We start from the raw sequence: 21,100 nt of genomic DNA, 5'->3' as shown, positions 1-21,100 counted from the left end.
AAAAAAAAAAAAAAAAAAAAAAAAAAAAAAAAAAGACTGTAGTTACCTTTGAGTAAGGAGGAAAGGGAATAAGATTGGAATGAAACGCCCATGTGTTTCAAAGGTAAAATAAAATTCTTCAACTTAGTAGCTGAAACACGCTGTCTATTTTATTGTCCTTTATATCTCACACATATGTTATGGATATTTTAATGCAATATTTAATAAAAGCAACTTTTAATTCTAGTGGGAGTTTTTGTTTCTGAAATTGTGATGTAACAAAGACCTCTATTTTCTATTTACTCTCTTTGCAGCTTTGGAAACTCATCACATTTGTGTATTGAAAAGAGTATCCTCTGTACCAAGCATTTCGGGTTTTTTTGAAATGTAACGTGATATTTTCTATAAACAGAATGAACTGCTTGTTTAAGTGTCATTACCATGTGAAGAACAGCAGTGAGATTAGTGATTAATTCCAGCAAGCCAAAAACTAAATACAGAAGCACTAAAACCCCAGTAGTCAGTTCCATATAACTCATTGATTAGAGAAGGACAATAAGGTATAACTAATCTATCAACTCTATTTTTTTCTACAGTCCACCACTTATAAGTGAATTGATATTTTTTCCAAACATTTCTAACATGTTTTGTTTTTTATCCAGACGTATCCCACAGTTGGACTCCGGTCACCTTTTTCTACCCCTTCCTTGCCAGGAACATGTCTGCAAAGAATTTTACTAGGTTTATAGACATGTGTGTTTCAACATTCATATAACCGTATACATAGTTCAATAAACATATGTCCCATTCATTAGTCTAGAACCCTATGGTAAAGGGACATATTCAAATTGCTGCTTTGTTTATTCTTACATATTCTGCTTCCATTCACTCCACAAACATTAATGAGTAAGAGATGCTAAGCATGATTCTAGGCTAACAAGGAGAAACAAGACATATACCTTCCTTCAGGTGTTCATATTTTAATGTACAACAGACTCATACACAAATAATTGAGAAGTTTACAAATTTTGGTCCCTAAGCTCAGCCTGGAGGCCTGAGAAGATGATTTGGAGAAAGTGACATTTAAATGGAATCTAAAACATATTTGCAGAGTAGGAGAATGAATGAATTTTCATTACGATTCAGAAGGAATTGTATGTGCTACTTGTATATTGTACTGAGGCATGAAGTTGCATAGCCTGCTCAGAAATATACTTCTTCTGTGCTGGAGTGCAGAGAACCTTTTACAAACCTAGTGGTGTGTAAAAGACAATCAGAATCCATTTGTGAGCACCTGTCCCTGCTAGATTCCATGATGAGTTTTTGCCATGCTCTGAGTTGCCCCATGATGGAAGTAAGGGGCAGTATCTGCATTTTACAAATGAGTTCAGTAAGCTTGAAAAAGACTAAGTAATTAGTCCATAGCCACGCATGTAATTAGTGTCACAGTCCAGGTCCCTTTGACATCAAACCTTGTGAGCTCTTCAACTCTTTTCATGCTACTCCCTAACCATGATGACAAAAGATGCCCCAGGTGCTGAAAGTTGTCAAACAGACTAATTGGTTCAAATATTCAGCCACCTAAAACCTTTATTTACTTTTGTGGATCTTCATGACTGTCTAACCTTCTACTGTATTCCTAAAGCTTATCCTTCTTCCTTTATTATACTAGTTACTGCATTATATTATATCAATGTATTATTTATTTGCCTCTCCTCATTAAACCCCCCAGCTTTAAGTATCCGATTCTTTTGAGAAAGACAGTATTTATTGCATGGATTCAAAACAAATGACTTAATAAATTTATGAAGGAATGATTTGGTTTTTCCAATGTTCTTTAATGAGATCAAGACAATAGTGTAAAAACATATGAAAAGTGTTGGATTTTCCTAACTTTAGATTTAAGATCTCCTAAGATTCATGAAGAAAGGGAGTTCTAAAGAGATCCCTGAAAAGTTGTGAACATGTGACTAGATGGATAACTATGAGGGCATGGGTCCCTCATTTTTATCCCGTGGCACCATGGCTGGGGGATACCCTATAATATTAGGAGAAAACTTCAGCTGTTGAGCTCCAATTACCTTATTGTCAGAGTAGCAGCATACCCAGAGATGAGCATGGTGCTTCAGGGGAAGCTTGCTAAGAGAAATGGTGAAATAAACATTTGCATCATCATCTTGTGCTAATTCCCTAACCCTCTTTTCAGCAAAAGCCTCATCTTGTTTGTTTAGTTTTGTGTTTTTTTGTTTGTTTGTTTCAAGAGATGGACGAATTTTTCCACACTTAAGTATTCATAGTGCTGAAAACTCAAAACGTCTCCCCAAGGAGAAACAGTATGCCAAATAGTCATTGATGTAAGAAAACACTATAAATTAATGCAGTGAGAGTTCATGGTTACTGAGAAGAGAACTTAATTTACAACTTGAAATCGGTTTGTATTTCTTAGAAATTCTGGAAATCAATCTGTGGTACAGAAATTGATCTACTAAAAGAGAAGAAAATTGATTCTTAATATTGGCAACTACATCAATTTTTTTTAGGTTCTGAAGGGACAGCTCTTGGAAAGTTTATTAACCATCAAGGAATTACTTGATATTTAGTTTCCTAGCAAACTATCCAAAGAGAGCTATTTATGGCCTCATTAGGAGATAGATTTTTATTGCACCAAGCATCACCTTCAAAACTGCAGTCTCTATTATGTCAAAGATATGGAAGTAAAAATTAAATGAAACGGAGCTCTGTATGTAAAAGACAAGCATTGCATCATATTTTAGAGTGATGCTTTGCACAAAGTATCTCAATAGGAAGTAGTGGGAATCTGAACACATTTGCATGTTCCCATTCATGACATAGTGTTGGCATTCTCAAGAGTAACAGTAGCTGATGGCAATTTTTATCTGAAGAGATTTGTGCATGTTAGCAATATACAGTCTTCTGTCAACTTAAGTAGAGCATATGGGGCCCATTAACTCACCAAATCTGCCACTGTTCTGCAAATTTTTATTAAGCAAGTGCAGTCCCTAATAGTCACTTATGTTATAGAATGCGTATCAAATGCTATCAATAAGCAAGAGAATTGTTTTCCCCCAGTGAGAATGCATTTGAAGTGTATGAGAAGGCTTGGCAAAAGAATAAAATATTTTAAGTGATCACTATACTGGTATAAATGTATCCTATTGGGAATCCAATGTATGTATTATAAGCACTTTAATGTTTGCTGCTAATAAGCTCTCAGAGTGCCATCTTTTTCACAGATTTTTCTCCCCGTATTTTCTTGGTTTATAGTTTCTCTCAACTAATAATGATCCTGGTTGAGATTAAATCATAAGACACTGTGTGTTTATCCACAGTTTTAAAAAAGGTGACATAAGTGTTGAGCAGTTCTAATTAGCTTCAAAGGGCTACAGCAAAGACAGCTAGAAACAGAGGCCATCAGGCTGCTGTTTCCCAAGCAAGTCTTCCTGAACCAGAGGATGCATCAGGGAATTAACAAACATCCAAACCAAAGAGCGTCCTCCTTATGAAGCACTTTACAAGAATTAAATCACTGTCCATCAATCTTGAGTTGAAGGCCAAGAAGTATGAGCTTAGTATAGAAATCCCATTATCTAAATAAATTCAGAGATAAGAAGAGTAAGTCCACAGTGCTCTCTAAGTATTTAATAACAGTTACAATAAAAATGTCCATGAATTTCATCTTCAGAAGGTTTCAACATTTCACTGATAATGCTTTGATTACTGTAATATCCCTTTAAGTAATCAAGAACAAGTAGTACCCGTCCTTGGGTAAAACTGAAGGATAAGAAAGGGAATATAATAGGCTCTGGAAACTTAAAAAAAAGAACGAACGAACAAAAGAAAAAGGAATCCGTCATCAGAACCAGAACAAGAAACTTTGACTCTTGATCCATCAACACCCTCTGACTAGATGCTTTTGGTGCCTCACCATTTTAGAATGGAAGACCTTAACAACACCCAGCTCACTCATTTTTCAATCTCTTGTAAATAAGGTTTTAGTTTGAAATGACACAACTGTCATATTCCTACTGCTACTATTCCAATCACTGTGCTATCCAAATATTATGCAGTGAAATGAGTAGACTTAAGCTCCAGCCCCAAGAGATAACCTTAGAGTAGCTCAAAGGTAATCTGAGTTATAAAGGAAGTTGAGTATTAATTATAACACTTGTCATTTTTTAAAAAGTGGTGGTAGTGTGTGTAATTTTACCTCATTTTCTCATTTGCTACTCTTATTTAAATCAGTTCCCAGCACTAAGCATGTGCATAAAAGATGATTGTTCCCAGTTTAACCTTTTAAATAAAGTGTATTCTATTAATTAAGTCATTACAGTCCCCTCTCTTTTCCATTATGTTTATTCATTTATCTTCTAAAGATAGACATCTGTGTCACTGAATATTTTGGAGAAAGACCCCTAATTTTTATGCCTATCACCCATTTGGATTTTTTATACTGTTTTTTGAAATAGTGCTCTAAAGAATTTCAAATTGTCAAGTAAAATAATGGTTAAGTATTCCCACTAAGAATAATAGAGAGTGTGCAGTCAAAAAGTTAAGGAAGTACCATGTTTAACCTAATATGGTTGAGGAGTTGGCAGTACTTAAATTGGCTTAGATTTAATGGGATAACTTATGTCCGTCACAGAAAAAAGACAAATGCAAAATAACAGAATATTTGTATGAATCCCTTTTTCAGAATAACCACATAATAAGACCATACAGTCTGAATACTGTATTTCCTTTGCTTTTCTTCCACTACAAAATGAACTAGGAGACAGGTAAACTGAGAGGTAAAACCTGCTGTGGGTGTTGGATTATCCATGCGATAACAATTCAAAGTACCTGTCTGAAGGCATTGTATTCTCTCAAGTGTTTTCTCCCTCTGTTCCTTTATAATTCCAGGAAGTGAAATAAACACCACCACCATCATCAAATGCACAACCTTTACCATTCTCACAGTTTTAATTTTTCAAAAGTTTTCATTTATTGAGAACTATGTACCTGGCACTCCTTGTGGGGTGTTTTTATCTAAATTTTTCACACAAGAAAACTAAGATTGAAAACAACTTAGTAACTTGCCTGGTAAAGCTGACATTCAACTCATATCTATCTCATTATTAACTATCATGTTATTCTGCCTTTCTATTTAGGTTCCTATTAATAATGATGATGGTAGTCTGTATTTATTAAGCACTTACTATATGATCTTATAAGTACTTTGCATTAATTTACACATGTAATCTTCCCTACAAGCCTATGGAGGAAGCAACGTTATCCTCATTGTATATATGATGAGATTGAGGCTCAGGGAGTTCAAATAAATTGCATATGTCTAGTAAGTTTTCAAGTCCGGATTTGAACTCAAATGATTTCTCATTTGTGAAATGGGGATGAATATTTTAGCTTAAACTCAATAGAATGCTAAATTTCCAAACATGTTAAACAAAATTATAGCTAACACTTGTTGATATTTATCACCACAGAAAGACTTCTATTAATAACATATTCAAATAAAAAGGATAATAGTTTTCTAACATAAAAGTATTTGTCAAGTGTTTTCTTCTATTCATGCAACTGATGATTCAAAGAATATAACAAATTCTTCTATGACTTATCACAACTATAGTAGAGTGGTTAAGACTGCAAGGTTTAAGTTCTGGATCCTCCACGTTGGAGGTATGCTTCAGTTTCTTTATCTGTATAGTAAAGATAATAATAATAATACCTATTTTTATAGGTCATCGTGAGGATTAAGTGAATTATTAGCTATAAAGTACATAGGACAGAACCTACACAATACAAGTGCTCTATAAGTTTTAGCCACTAGTATTATTATTTTTAAATCATCATCATTGTTTTTCAGTACTTTTCTATTTATACTGTAGATTCTACTGTAAATTTTTTTAGACCTGAAAAAGCCAGAATTTGGCCCACAATTGGAGCCTGATGAGTATGGACTGACATATCCAACTAGAAATATGAAGAAAATTCTGATAGGATTTTTAAGAAGTTAATAAAATACTAGAAGAATCACAGACAAGTAGTGTTGTTGTCTAGAAAATAAAGAAATAGCTTAGAAAAGGAGGGATAGTGGGAGTGGAGAGATCTGTATATAATAACTGGGTTGGTGAAATACGACTGAATGCTGTAGGAAAAGGAAGGAGGGGCGTACTCCTCTGAGACCTCTAGTGTTAGGAAAAATGGAAGAGGTCTTCTTTGTCAGCAAAGTTCACTTCACATTGCTCAATTCTGGAGCACCAGATTTTTATAGACTGACATAGCCAATGGCACATAGCGAATAATGAACAGCTATTGTTGGATATTGAAGTGATAATCCATGCAGACAGCTTAAGGATTAAGAACTTCGCATCTATGTTTTTGAGAGATATTGGGTAATAGCTTTCATGTAATGTCATTGCCTAGTATTGGTATCAGCATCATACCAGCCTCATAGAACAAGTTGGGAAATATTCCCTTCTCTGAATTTACTGAAAGAATTTCTGAGAATTGGTGTGATTTCTTCCTTAAACGTGTGGTAGAATTCACCAGTGAAGCCATCTGGGTCTAGAGTTTTTTTGTGTGTGGGAAAGTTTTAACTACAAATTCATTAAAAACAGCAACAACAACAAAAACTATAGGGTCATTCCGATTATCTGTTTCTTCCTACATAAGTTTTGGTAACTTGTGTCTTTCAAAAATTTATTTCATCAGAGCCGTGTTCATCTAGGGTTAATTTTTTTTTTCACTACTGAAGCATGGTTCTTCATCTTCTTCTTCATGGTCCTGAATTATGAATCTTTACTCTGGCTATTAGGACTAGGCACTATTCTCAGCCCTGTGTGAACTTCAGACACTCTTCCCATTATATTTTTGGGTGGTTCTTTCCCAGGTCTTGGGTAGTTTCCTCACATGTGTGTGATCATCAGTATATTCAACTAAATACATAAGGAGATCCTCGGCAGATCTCAGCAAGAGTTCTGGATTAAGTCTTTCCTCTCTGGTTGTCTGCCTGCAAATGTCATCTGCCTTGGCTTCCCTGGACATCTAGGTCCATGTGCTCAGGCTGGGATGTCATCAGGCCCTGCTCTGTTTCCATCCCTATACCACAATCTGGAAACTTTCTCCAGACAATAAGCTAGAGCAGTTACAGGATTCAACTCACTTGCTTTCCGTCTCTGCTGCCTAATGTCTAATCCCTTGATTGCCACTGTTTCATGTTTTATGTATTTAATTTTTTTTCAAGAGAGATTGTAAATCTGTTCCCTTTTACTCCAGATATAGAAGTCCAGTCCTTGAGTATATATATATATATACTATATGATCTTATAAGTACTTTTTTATATATATATAGCTATTACACTCATAAAGTTTTATTATATATTATACATTTCTGGGCCCATGAGTTTAATTTCTCCTTTTGTAAGCATGAAAACAATAGCCCAATTAACAGAGCTGAAAGTACTGAAAATCAAAAGAAAATAAAATTACATTCATAGACGATCTAATGTGTGTGTGTATATACAAGAAATATATACATATATATGTATATATACATATATATATACACACACATATATATATATGTATATATACATAGCTGCCTTTAAAATACCTACCAAAGGAAATGAGGCACCCCAGGTAGGCCAGGGAACATTTTTTTCTCTATTTTTTTCCAGTAAAAGATTTAACTTCTTATGAATCTGTTTCAATTTATTGTTCAAAGAATGGCTGATCTACAAGCAGGCCTGATCCTTGTCTCTTTTATTTCTTCTCAGTGCCAGATGAAAGCAAAGTCCACTCATTGGCTGCTCACAAATCGGGTAAGAAACTCCTTGTAACTGACTTTATATTCTCCTTCCTGGAAATTGCTGGCTGTGTTTGAGTAGCAGTTGGAACCTATTTCCATCCACTAGTCACTGAAAGGCTTGCTAATTAATACATGAGATGTCTCTGACTTCCACAAAGATGAATTATTGCTTGGCTGTGTGTGTAGTGGCATAATGTATGCTGACTCAAAATGTTTGAGAGGAAAGGATAAAGGTTTCCAAAAAGTAATAATTATAAAACCAAAAATCTTAAACCTGTTTGCCAGCTGAACACTTAAAACAACAAAAAAAATTATAAGGAAAATCCAAGAAAGTTTGAAACTCTTTTCCATCATGACTTTCACATTACAGTGGCAGAACAAAGAGCTCCAGAACAAGAAAAATGTGATCATTTCTCCTTAAAAAAGGAATAGTTATTTTGCTTGTCATCAAAGAGGATCACACCCAAGATGGCCGTATTGTCTTTCTTTAGACTGACGAATGAGCTCCCTCATTCCTAGAGGTTCTCCAGGAAGTCCACAAGGATCTCTGTGCGTTTCCTGGGTCTTTCTCTGTTATGTGGGAGATCCCTTCCAGTCGAAAATCCAAGCTTTTCCTTCATTGCCAGGTGGTTTGCTTCTCACCCTTTGCCCTTCACCGTTGCTTTTTTCACATTAGTTGAAAACACTTAAGAGTTACCCAGCTTACAAATACTACAGGGATCCCTTTCCTCTACAGGTGTATTATTTGGGGAAGAATATCCATTTTACTCTTAGGCTTGCCACTTCAAATAACAGAAGAGTTACAATTTGTTGACATCCCTCTGTTTCTGAAACAAAGAGAGTCTTTCCTGTCAACAAGTGTCTCCTCTGTTTATGTGCTAATTATGTCTCTGCAGTAAGTGGCCTTGATGCCTCATTACTTCCATCGTGTTCCTGGGCAAGATTATGGTTTTTTTTTCTTTTCCTCTTTCTCCAGATTCTCTTGTGATAACAGCAGAGAAGGGCTGGTTCACAACTCTTAGATTTTTTTTCTTTTATGCTGCTCCTAATAAAGAGCCTAAGAGGTTAGATCACCGTGAAGGAAAAGATTTCTCTGAGAGTGATAAACTGCAGAGTGCAGCTTTTCCCCATCATCCTTGTCCATTACATTCTCTACAACTGGAAATATTTTTAGGAATCTGAAAAGGAAGTTCTCGTGACCAAGGAGCCCCAAGGATAGCCTATGTTGTTTTCACCTTCAATGCATCTTAAATGGTACTGCTTATTGTTAGTTCTGTTACACAGATTAACACTTGAAGGTTAAAGCCTTTTTATGTACTGGGATAGGCTTCAAGGTAAAAAAAAAAAAAAAAAAAAATGCAGTTTTTAAGACTGTTTATCAATCTGGTTTTTGAAAATGAGCAAATGAACTTTCTGACTTTTTTCCAGAAAATCAAATCTTATTCTGATCTTCATTTCCAAACAAGTTTCTTTCAGCCAGTGACTAAAAGTTATTGGCACTCAAAAAAAAAAAGAAAAAAAATAAATAAATAAAATAAAAGTTATTGGCACTCTTTTTAAATGAGGACATTGTTACCTTTGTATATCACTACCGTATTTTACTAAGTTGAATGATAGGCTTTTATGTAGTGTGATATAAAACACAGTAAAAAAGAGTGCTCGCTTTGGCAGCATATATACTAAAATTGGAACGATACAGAGAAGATTAGCATGGCCCCTGCGCAAGGATGGCACGCAAATTCGTGAAGCATTCCATATTAAAAAAATAAAATAAAAACACAGTAAAAAAGAATTACCCTAAGTATGAAACTTGAAATAATTTCCAAATTGAAAAAAAAATGACAAAAATGGCATAATTTTAAACCTGTCAGATAGGTTAATTTTTATATCATATGAACCATGCTGCTTAAATATATCAGGTGTTTTAAAGATTTCTGGTTCCTAATGAACTGCTAGTACAACATTCACCATTTTACATTTCGGAGTCCTCGTATACGCTATCACAGTGTCATTGAGCTTTTCACTGGCCATCTGTGGAATCAGTGCAAATGCTGAAAACAACCAGAACTTTGCTCACTCTGGAGCAAAAATGGCATTTGAGAAAACCCAATCAAGAGGGCTAACCAATTACCTAAAATTCTACACTCAAGAGTTCTATTAAGTGAGATCACTCTAAAACTGTAGAGACCATCCTGAGAAAATACAAAACAGCATTAAAGAAAAATTTACAACTAAGGTTATAAATTTATATATTCCAAGAATATACCCTCCCCCATTTTTTATATTTATTTTTTGGAAAATTTATCTTGAATTATAATGATCCTCAAAAAACTCATCACTCACGTAACATGCAACACATGTGGCACTTAGGCAGAGCAGTTTCTGAGGAGGGGGCCGCGATGGTAAAAAAGGATTAAGGGTCCTTTTGCTTCTGGTAACATCTTTCAGTTACACAAATCAGCTTGAAAATTCACCTAATCTATATAACCGTAGTCTCAATCTGGTACATCTGTGACCACTAAGCAAGTTACTAACTGGACTATAATGTCTAATGGTCCATGATCATACTTGTCTCGCCAATGTTAAAAGAAATCATTCAGTGTCTTTTCGTTTTACCTTTCCCTTCCCCAAATCTTTCCTTCAGAATATTTAGGTGAAAAGGTGATACCTCTTTTGCTAAAAAGGAAGAGTATCTCTCTCTGTCTCTTTTTAATTATAGAAATGTGGGCAGCTTTCATACCATCCAAGACCATCAGGAAGTTAAATTAAATTGTATGTGCTGACCTGAATCTATCATCCATCTTATTTAGGATGATATTCAACATTTTAATAAATTCATCTGAGTTAAAGTTTCTTCCGAGTCAGCTTAGTGTGCAGAGAGCCATTTCATGCCAAGTTCCATCTGTTGGTCTGGCTTGGGTACCTCCCAAATTTGTGACAATATTTTTGGCACCCTTTCCTTGGCTTGATCTTTAAATGGTTGATTCTTCAAAGCCTAGATCAAATCAAAGGCTCAGGTAAGATAAATCTTTCTAATATTGTTGGCATAAATTGTAGTGTCCCCTTACCCCTTCTGGAATCAGTTCAGTATTCTTGAGATTTTTCTAACAACCTACCTCAGGGGTTCCCCTGAGTGCATAGCATCTCATACCTTAGCTGGGAAGCAGGCAGGATGTTCTCTTGTCAATCTTGTAGTGTCCTCCTCCATGTTTGAGAGGTATCAATGTCTCTGGAATGGTTGAGACCTACCCAGAGAGGTTAAGAACAAAAATAGCTTTTAATTGGTTCCTTTAAGAAAGGAAGTTTCTTAAGCCTTAAAAAGTTTCAGAAAGCCTTAAAAATCAAAAATATGCCTTTCCTTATCTTGTTAATTGACAAAATTCTGACAAAATCCAAATCTTAGTAAATGCAGGGGGTTGAAAAAACTCCAGCAAAATGTATATTTTAAGCAACGAAACCAATTTTTAATGATTTCAATATCCTGAGGGAACATTAGAATCCAAAGAAAATGACATCAAATTTGGCATAGCTTTTTTTTTTAAATTATGCTTTAATTTTGATTATACAGACTCATAAATTATATCTGAGAAGAAATCATTTCTTTTTTTTTCCCCTACATACTGAGCTGACACCTAAACTAATAGTTTAATGCTCCTCCACATTTTAGTCAGAAAGGACTTATAAATTTTACTTTTTTACTATATCTTAAATTTTTTGTTTTGATTTACTGCTTGGGACTGTTTTAATATGTATTGACTATCTGCGGAGATCTTTGCTGACCCAGCTCTTTAAGATGATGCAGTACTGAAGAAAGCCGATGAGTTCTTCTTTATGAGCTCTGACATATTAATTAGCAAAATGGACTAAAAAGCTTTCCTATTTCTATTTTAATTTCTTACATTCTCAAACACCTGTCTATATAGCTGTAAAATAGGCGAGTCTGTAAAAGTAATGGTTGGCAGTAAGTCCAGACCCTTTTCTGAGATAAGTTTATCAATTAATGAGCAAATATTCATTAACAGTCTAGGGAGATAGCTCTGTATAGGTGCCTTGCAGCCACTAAGTGTGTGGATCTCTTAACACATTTTACTGGTAAGGAAGCTGAAGCTCAGGGCATTTAAATACATGTTCTCTTAGCTGGTACCTAGTATGGGTGAGATTATGAACCCAGATACTGTATGGTAAAGCCTATGCTTTGGCCAATTCATTTTCCACCAGCATGTGCCTAACACTTCAGTCCCAGGGACTGAGAAGAATACAATTCTAGTTGGAAGACATGATACAGATATCAAAATATCCCATAAATTCTTACCTTTTGCAACCTCCGACTGAACAAGGAACACCATAAGTATAATTTCTCTAGCAAACGATTGTAACTCAATGAGCATGAGAGGGACATCTAATCTGATCATTCTAGACTTTGTTTCCCTGCATGTATGTATGCATGTGTATATATATTTATATGAAAATGTGAGCCAAGTTAAGAGATGTATAAGAGAGAAAATATGTATGTGATGTGCATGTATTATGTATAAATTACAGCAAATGTGCATGTGATGTGTATCCTTATGGCAAAGGCTGAAAGTTTAATATGTAAGTTGCTAACTTGGCAGATCTTACATTCTGTTCTAAATGCATTGTGTGTAAACTTTATATTTAGGATGTTTGAGTGTGGCCAAAGAAATCTCTAGATCTTTCCAAAGAAATAGATCTCTTAAAAGCATAAGGTGATCAGATAATTACTTTAATACAAGAGCAATGTGCTGTTAAATGACATTTCATAAATTTTGTTGAGTATGCATTTAAAATTTGGAGCACCAACTATAGTCATTTTTTATGAGTCTGAATTGGATTTTTCCTGGCTTTTTATTGTTACTGTGGATGAGGAACTAAATCTTGGAGTTAGTTGGTAGTGGACTTAAACTCTGTTTCTTTTCTCATCAGTTGGTTAAGGTAACACTATATGGTTATATGTTTGGACAAAAATCCTTATTAGGTACTTTCTAAGCTTTTGTCACTTGTTATGTTGGATAAAATACAGCTTTAGACACAAGAAATATATACATTCTCACGTCCTCCAGCTTGATTTACATTTCCATAGGATTCAGGATGTTATTTAAAAAAATAGCGATATGTATAGGCTTCTTCCTATACAAACTTGATTATAAAGCAGATTATAAAACATAGTATTTCCTATGTTGTAAAAGGTTACTGAATACTCTGGTCTCTAAAATTCAATGAATCAAATTGAATTAGAAACAAATACATCAGTCTTTTTAGAAATGTGATTCAATTCTTTGCTACTCAAATATGGTGCAGGTGTGTGCATCTCTGAATTTCATGAGTCAATAGAGTCTACATGTTCTTACAAATCAAATTTCAAAATTAATTATTTTAGTTCCACTCATGTTTATTAAATGCCCACTCTGTGACAGGTGTTATATCAAGGTCTGAAGACACAAAGTGACATAAGACATGGTCTCTGTCTTAGAAAAAATTTTTTGAAATGGTAGGGGAGAAAGTCATATAAATGCCTAATTAAATATTGGTTTGGTACCTTTATGCTAAAGAGTACAGTGCAGAAATCTCACGGAGGAAATATTGCTTAATTCTGCTTGGAATTGGGGGATGGCTGTCATATTTCAGAAAGGAAATGTTTCCAGAGCAGGATCTGAAAGATAAATAGAAGTTTAAGAAATAAAAAAGGTCAACGAGCTAACACATTTCAGGCATATGGAAAGTTATGACAACTTGAAACATCATGGTATGTTCCTGAAACTATAAGCAATTCAGTGTGGCACAAATGAAAGTGGACAGTAACAGATAGCAGGTTGAGCCAGTAGACAGGAGATTAAATCACGAGGATTAAAGGAGCGGATTAGCCAGGTAGTACCATTACTCTGTTGGCTGTGCTGACTTGAAGGACAAAAACAAAAAATCAAGGAGAACAGTTAAAAGACCGTTGCAGTAGTCCAGATAAGAGATGATGTGGGCATAAATTCAAGTGAATCACAATGGAAATGGAAAAAAAAGTAAGGCATACTTAGGAAATAAAGCTTGGAGGTTGTTTCTTTTTTTTTTTTAATTAAACTTAGTGGGTGAGTGAGGAAGAAGATCCAATTTGATTCTCAGTATATCAGTCAGCTATTGCTACACCTATGATGCATAACAAAATCAACAGCAAACATTTATTTCTTGATCACATATCTTCACATGGGCAGGGATTTGCTGATCTCAGAAGTGTTTGGCTGGGCTTAGCTCCAATATACAGTTTAGGTCCAGGTTTTATACATGTCTCTAATTCTCCTTGGAACAGTGATTTCCTTAGGAAAGTATTTTTGATAACAGGAGTGATAAGATGGAAACAGGGTAGATAGGAAGGACCCATAAGCTGTGTGTCAGAGCCATGGAGTATTAAGTCACATGACAGGGAAGGTAGCAGAGGGGAATGAGAGGCAGGAGTAGAGGGAAGTGTGGCCGGATGGCATGAGCTGAGAAGGAGTAGGGATTTTATATGTGACTAGATGAGCATTGTGCTTGAAAGCCGAAGTGAGAAGTAAAGAGGCCACTGAACCCCCTCCCAACCCTGACCTGCGTGATATGGATAAGAATGAGAGGGCAGGGGAAGCAGATTTCTTAGTGGAGAGGTAGACTTCAATTAAGGCTAAAAGGCAGGGAAATTTTTAGAGAAGAGGTCAAAAATGAACAGCATCTTGTCAACCATGGAAGGATAGTGGGGACTCAAAGAAGACAAGTGGAGGAGTCTGGGATATAGGGGAAAGCAGGAGAGTGGTCACATGGGAATATGGCCAGAGTGGTGTAGAGCGGCAGCCCAGAGGGCAATAGATGACCAGGGGTTCTACCTCTTGGGAAATGACTGAGGATGGCTGGAGTGATGGGTCTGGTTTATTTCCATAGCTCTGTGGTTGTCTAGAAGATTATTCTTCACTCTTCAGTGACTAGAGAAAAAGGCTTGGGCCAGTTTAGACTCAATGGTGACCTGGATGAATTATTTCCTGTAAGAGATCATATCTCTGAAGACTGAGAAGATGAAAATTTCCAGGAGGAAATGGTCCCAAGGTTACAGAAGTTTTGAGAAGATGCCCAAGTTTCACTAGGTTTGGAAATTGAGAGATGGCCATTAGTTATCACTTCAGCAGCGCGAGTATTGGCAGACAGGAGAGCAGAAACAAAATGATGTGGCCTGAGGAGGAATGGGGGTGGAAAGATGATCTATCTAGAAGTTTAATATTAAGAGAAAGAAAAGAGATATATCTAGAGAAGTGAAGTTGTTTTTATTGCTCTACTTTATGTTATCAGTGAGAAACACTGAACCATGTTTATAAACTGAGAGGAAAGAGATGTTTGTGAGAGAATGAAGAAAGGGGAAAGAGGGAATTGTTAAAGGCATAGGATTAAGACTGTAGCGTTAAAGCAGTTGGCCTTGAAGAGGATGAGCCAAGGTTGTAGGGCAAGTGGCAGTTACGCATGTGGCATAGATAAATTTGTAGGTAATAGGGGTGAGAAATTAAGGATGTTAATGGTCTCATCTTGATGGTGTCCAAGTCTACTTGGTGGCATTACAGGATTGGGCATAGCTGGCCAAGAACTGTAAGAAACACTATAGATAGTAGGTAACCTATGTTGAAATCTGTTGAAGTCATTGAGGCAAAATTAAATGGAAAACTATGAAGAAAGATATTTACACTTACACATGCACACACACACTACAGTCAAGAGTTGGGTTGCAGAGGACCTGCAGCTTTTCTCTGAGCTAAAATGCTGTTTATCTCTTGCAGTTATATTTTCAATTCTCTATTTGTGGTGGGATTAGAGAATGTTAGGACTAAGTGGAGCAGTATATATCTCTAGGAAAACCATCTTTTTTTAAAGAGTAGACTGAGGCCCAGAGAGGGAAAGTCACCCCCACCAAAGACCCAGCTAGTCAATGACAGAACCGAGGCTCAGATCTGCTAACTTATTTCAGCAGTCTCTTGCTTTGTGAATTCCAACATCATTGCTACCAGTTTTGCCTGATTTCATAACCTAAAGTATCATTAAAATCCTCAGAATTTCCCCAAATTCAGCTTGAATAACAGAAAGATAGAGTAATTTGGCACAAGACTAGTCATTTGTCCTTTACGCTTCTGACATTGAAACCCACCAGGATTGAATAAGCTTCTATATACAAAATTTCATATTGCATCCCAAGTTTATACAGACTGTCACAAAATCTGTGTTTATACATAGTTGCTATTTATTATACTCTTACTTTTATTATGGTGTTCTAGTTCTTTTTCCTATAAATATAAATGTACAGGACAAATTATTCTGAGCTCCAGCAGGTATTTGTTGATGTGGTATATTTCGGTATGTATTTTTCCCTTTGCCCTTATATATCCATATTTGCATTACAAACTTCGCAGTAACAAAATTCTTTGTTACCCTGTTTCTCTCATTATCCAGAATATGACAGCCTGTCTTTGGAGATAAAATTTAGTATGCTTAAGTATGTGTTGATTTAGACAATTTATAGTTTCTAAAATGTTTTGAATTGTTTGAATAAGTGAAAAGTAATTTTATAAAGAGAAGAGCGTATTTCTAAATATGTCAAATCCTTCAAATGTGGCTGAACTCTCAAACTTCCCCATCCATGGGGAATATGTGTCTTGTACATTTAGAAACAGTGGTTTGGAACTGACAATTCTAATAGTGTTTCTAAATGCTAGAATGAACATCTGCGGTGAAAAATGTTATTAGCTGATTACATGATGGTTGATAAACACAAAGTGGATGTTTGACATCAGCGCCGTACTATGGGCCGAGCTGTCTGTGCCCAGCTTTGGATTAGCTCCGCAACCAGAGAGGAACAATGATAGCAGGAGCCACAAAAAACAGCAAGTCACATAAAAAGTACACTAAAATGCCACCAGTATCAGAATATTACTGTATGAATTTGATGTACCATGGGCAAAAACAAATCACATTCTTGAAAACATAGCAACTATACATTTTAACCTACAATATGAGCATTAGTTCTTTCCTCTTTATATTCAGCTTTAGGATGTCTTCAGTTAACTTTTGCAATGAAACCATGGCAATAAAAACACTGGACTCTGTGCTTACTAGCTTTAACTAATAGCAGCCCCTCATGAAGAGGAGAGTTGGAAGAGCTAGAAGCCTTTTCAGTCCTGCATAATTATTTTAGAAAAGTCTACATTGAGACCTAGAATTTAATATCACTCTTCTAAGGAAGGGATTTTATGTGTAAATTTATTGTGGAGGAAGAGACTGAGACTCTCTGACTCCAGTGACCCAGAGGGGTTTTCAACTTTTGTGCAAAATCTTCCTGCCAGTGTTAACTGAATGGCTACTCATTCCAGCAGTGATTTTAATTCTTCAGTTTTCTTGCTAAAAATCAGCCAATGAGGATATTGGAAGGACAGGTTTAAAACCCAACCTGGGGAATTTAAAGATGAGCTCCTACATGATACACTACCTAATCTATGTTGAGTAATGTATACCAAAGCCTAAATTTTATCTTTAATATCTGATAAATTGTCAACTAATGGTGAGAAACATTTAGGATATATTGGCTTGATAAGGTCGGTACTACTTTAAATTAGGTGACTTATATGTATATGTTTATGTGTATACACATTTGAGTTTCACAAATGAATACTGTCTTATGCAGGTGAGGAAGGGAAGCATTAAAAGACATGTATTTCAAGCAGGGTATTGCCTACCTAGGAAACACTCATTTTTTCCTGTATTTAGGCTCCATGGCCAGGAATAAATTTCAGCCTCTTTAACAAGTTGTACCATTCCCTCCATCACCTTCTCATGGCCTGCCCTTCCAGGCTTGGCTCTTGCCACCATCACCCGCCACCCCACCCCACTCGCCTCACCACACATGTTCCCCACTCACAGAGCTACTCACTCTTTCTTACTATTATTATTTTTTGGAGGGTGGGGGAGAGGCAGAGGGAGAATCTTCAGGAGTCTCCATGCTGGGGCTCAGTCTCACAACCCTGAGATAATGACCTGAGGCAAAATCCAGTGTCGGATACTGAACCGACTGAGCCACCCAGGTGCCCCAAGATCTACTCACTTTTGTCATCAGACTATGTCTCGCTCTTTCACACCTCAGAGCCCCATCTGAACTCTGTCCTGAGGAGCCTTCCCCACCACCCTCAGGCAAGGGTCCCTTCTGGGAGCTAACCTTGGGTAACTTCAGTGTCTTCTAGGCTCTGCTTTTATACTATTTAACTTCCCTCAGCCTTTCTTGGCTTAACTCACACTCTGTCCTATAGCTCGTCAGCCCCCAAGGTCTCCTGCAGGTTGTTATCAATCTCCTTTAATCAGCAGTTGTGTGTCTCCCTTACAGTATTGAGAATCCCACGGCCCACCTTTTCATATATAAGCAGAACTTGATTATCTAGCACATAAGGGGGAGTAAGCAAGGATAAGTCATTTACCAAACCAATATTTAATGAACACCTGCCATGTGCCAGACACCGCGCCAGGCACTGCAGATACAAAGTTGTATCGAACACAGATTCTGCCACGAAGGTGCTTACAGCTAGGTAGCCGCGATAGGAATGTGAACAGCAAAAATTCCAGGTACTTACATATAAATGCAAATACATAGAAAAGGTAACAGAACTTACCTTTACTGAGAGGAAGAAGATAGAGATTGAGGGACAAAGGAGACTTCTGCTTTAGCTACAGTATCTGAATTTTTACATTGAGACTAAGTTTATGTACAAATTGGGTAATGAATAACTTATGGATTTAAAAAATAAAAACATTTTTAAACATTGTAAACCTTCACATGCTGAGTCTACTAATGGCAATGTTGTACAAATGGGAGGATTGAGCATGGGGACTGTCACCGAGTGTGTACAGAAGAAGCACAGGACAAGGGATGCTTTCTGGGAAGGAGAGATGAGGCTGAATCCCTGAGTCATGCTGGGAACCTGCTTGAGGCCCAGAAATATTTCAGGGTGAAAGGAATGGAGAGGGACTTATCCATGAGACACCTCATTTGTAGGTTGCTGGAGAAAGTGCCAGTGAAAAACGTACTTAGGGAGTTTTAACCCCCCTTCAAGTTTTGGTATCCTAGATGGTAGAAACTTAATCCTTGTAATTCATTCAGTAAGGCACCCACACAATGCCATATACAGAAAAGGGTCTTTTTTAAAAGTTCACAATGCCCCAACTCTGTCCAATAAAAGCAGAATTATAATAAAAGGACTAATGATGAATATGTAAAAATTAAAGAGAAAACTGTAAGCAACCTAGATTACTTCTCCTTGCTAAAATAAGCAAATGCAAATTCATTCCCACTCTATTGATAATTAGAAACCACACACCCACACAAAACAGCTTACCAATTCCACCCCATCAAATACAACAAAGCTGTTCAAAGTTGCCTTTTGAACAAAAACCCTTTTATTAACCAGTCAGTTAAAAAACAAAACAACCAAAAAAGGGTGTATGCCTTTTTAAAGCAGGCAAAGCACAACTGCAAAAAAAGAGGGGAAGAAAAAGCAGATAGTTTTGTAAAATATCATGATATGCCATCAGGGGGTTGTTGGAGGCATTTAGAAATATTGGTGTCAAACTGGTGATGGAGGCTTCTTATGTGCTATACTGACAGACCTCAGAGAAAATTCTCCTTTTGGCTAGTGTAATGACGCAGTCGTCCCTGGACTCTGATTATGGTTTATATGGGCAGGTACTTCTTATTTTTTTTAAAAGTATGTATCTATATGAGAATGTACTAGTAAAACAGTTTTTCCATTTATGGTAGTGCTGCATGTTTTTTGAATAAAATTTTTACATAAAAACTATGAGATTTTGAAAACTCTTGGTAAGACAATGTAAAATGATAGGTGAACATGGCAAAATATTATGGAGCAGTGACACCAGTTGCTGAAGTTTGGGAAACACTGATCGATGCTATGTTTCCATCAGCATTCTGCAGTTTCCATCAGCATGCTTGTTTGCAAAGCTCAAAAAATCTTAGTTTAAGAAAAGTATCTCCACTCTGATGTCCTTAGGCTATGTGATACGCACAGTCTGGGCCCCATTTCCTGTCCGTATGCAAACACCTCCAATTCCAGTTGAACACTGGCTTTTTCAGCAAAATAAATGCCCAAAGCTTCCACTATTTCTTACCGTGGTAACTCTTAATCAAGTTAAACTTGAATTATATTTTCAAATATTCCTCCAGCAAGCCATCTTATCAAAGAAGGAAACCAAGAATGTAAGAGATACAGTAGTGCCCTTCCTTGTGAGTCTGGAAAAGTCTTACCAAATGCAGAGTTAGCCTTGCCTTTATGCTTTTCTTTAATACAGCAGGAAATCAGGTTAGACCCATAGGAATATATCCCAAAGCTTTACTTCCCACCCTCACCCAAGCCACCATTACCTCATACCTTCAGGAGCCTCCTCACCGACCCACGCTCTTCTGCACTCTCTACAGTTCTGCTCTCCCCACAGGAGCCAAAGGGGTCTTTGGAAAACATGAATCAAATCATGTCCCTCAAATGCTTAAAATCCTCAGTGGCTTCTCAGCATTCATAGAAAATAATCCAGATTTCTTACCATGATCCCCAAAGCCTATCTTCCTCTGCCTGGCCTGACCTCATACCCATGCTTCCTCCTCCTTCTGGACACCTGGCTTGTGTTGCCTGCATTCTATCTCTGGAGCAGGCCAAACTGCTCTCTCTCCAGGCCTTTTGCACATGTATTTCCTCTGCTCAGAATGATCTCCCTCCACTTCATGTGGTTGGTTTTTTCTTATTCAGTTCTCAGGTCAAATGTTGTTTCCTCAAACATACCTTCCCTGACCACCCCATCTAAAGTAGAAAATAAGTCAGTTTCTATTGCTTACTCTGTTTATTTCCTAATAACACTTATTATAGTCTGTAGTAAGAGTGTACGTGTGTGTGTGTGTGTGTGTGTGTGTGTGTGTGTAATCTGCTATCTCCCTTCCCCCTAGAATGTAAGCTTTACAAGGACAGAGACCCTGAACCTCAGTCCAAGAGCTGTCTGGTATGGAGCAGGTGTCCTTTACTCAGTGTTTGCTTAGTCTTTCTTTTGATATGTCTTTTGCCTATTTTTACTCTTAAATTCCCATGTTCTTTATGCACATGTATTGTCCTAACAAATAGCTGGATTTTGTTCTTATGTTCTGGCCGTCTGAATTGTGATGGGAGTTTAGCACATTTACATTTATTAAGATTACTGGTGTATTTAGATTATGTTTATCATCTTATTTTTATATTT

At 36.6% G+C, this 21,100-nt stretch overlaps 1 protein-coding gene and 1 non-coding gene across 2 annotated transcripts in view; both read left to right on the top strand.

Annotated features, from left to right (window-relative positions):
- The window catches only part of PARD3B (par-3 family cell polarity regulator beta), a 999,887-nt gene that overhangs the window by 650,016 nt on the left and 328,771 nt on the right, over nt 1–21,100 (top strand). Inside the window, exon 16 of the mRNA XM_032403913.1 lies at nt 7,773–7,817. Coding sequence (XP_032259804.1) covers nt 7,773–7,817 — 45 coding nt within the window. The remainder of the gene's footprint in view (nt 1–7,772; nt 7,818–21,100) is intronic.
- Nucleotides 9,460–9,566, top strand: LOC116637914. Its single transcript, XR_004300556.1, has one exon. It is a non-coding gene; the product is annotated as a U6 spliceosomal RNA (small nuclear RNA).

Source organism: Phoca vitulina, unplaced genomic scaffold (assembly GCF_004348235.1).
Source record: "Phoca vitulina isolate PV1807 unplaced genomic scaffold, GSC_HSeal_1.0 scaffold1, whole genome shotgun sequence".
In the NCBI taxonomy this organism is placed as follows: Eukaryota; Metazoa; Chordata; class Mammalia; order Carnivora; family Phocidae; genus Phoca; species Phoca vitulina.
The sequence above is the reverse complement of the archived record's forward strand: the minus strand, read 5'-3'. Positions and strand labels throughout refer to the sequence as shown.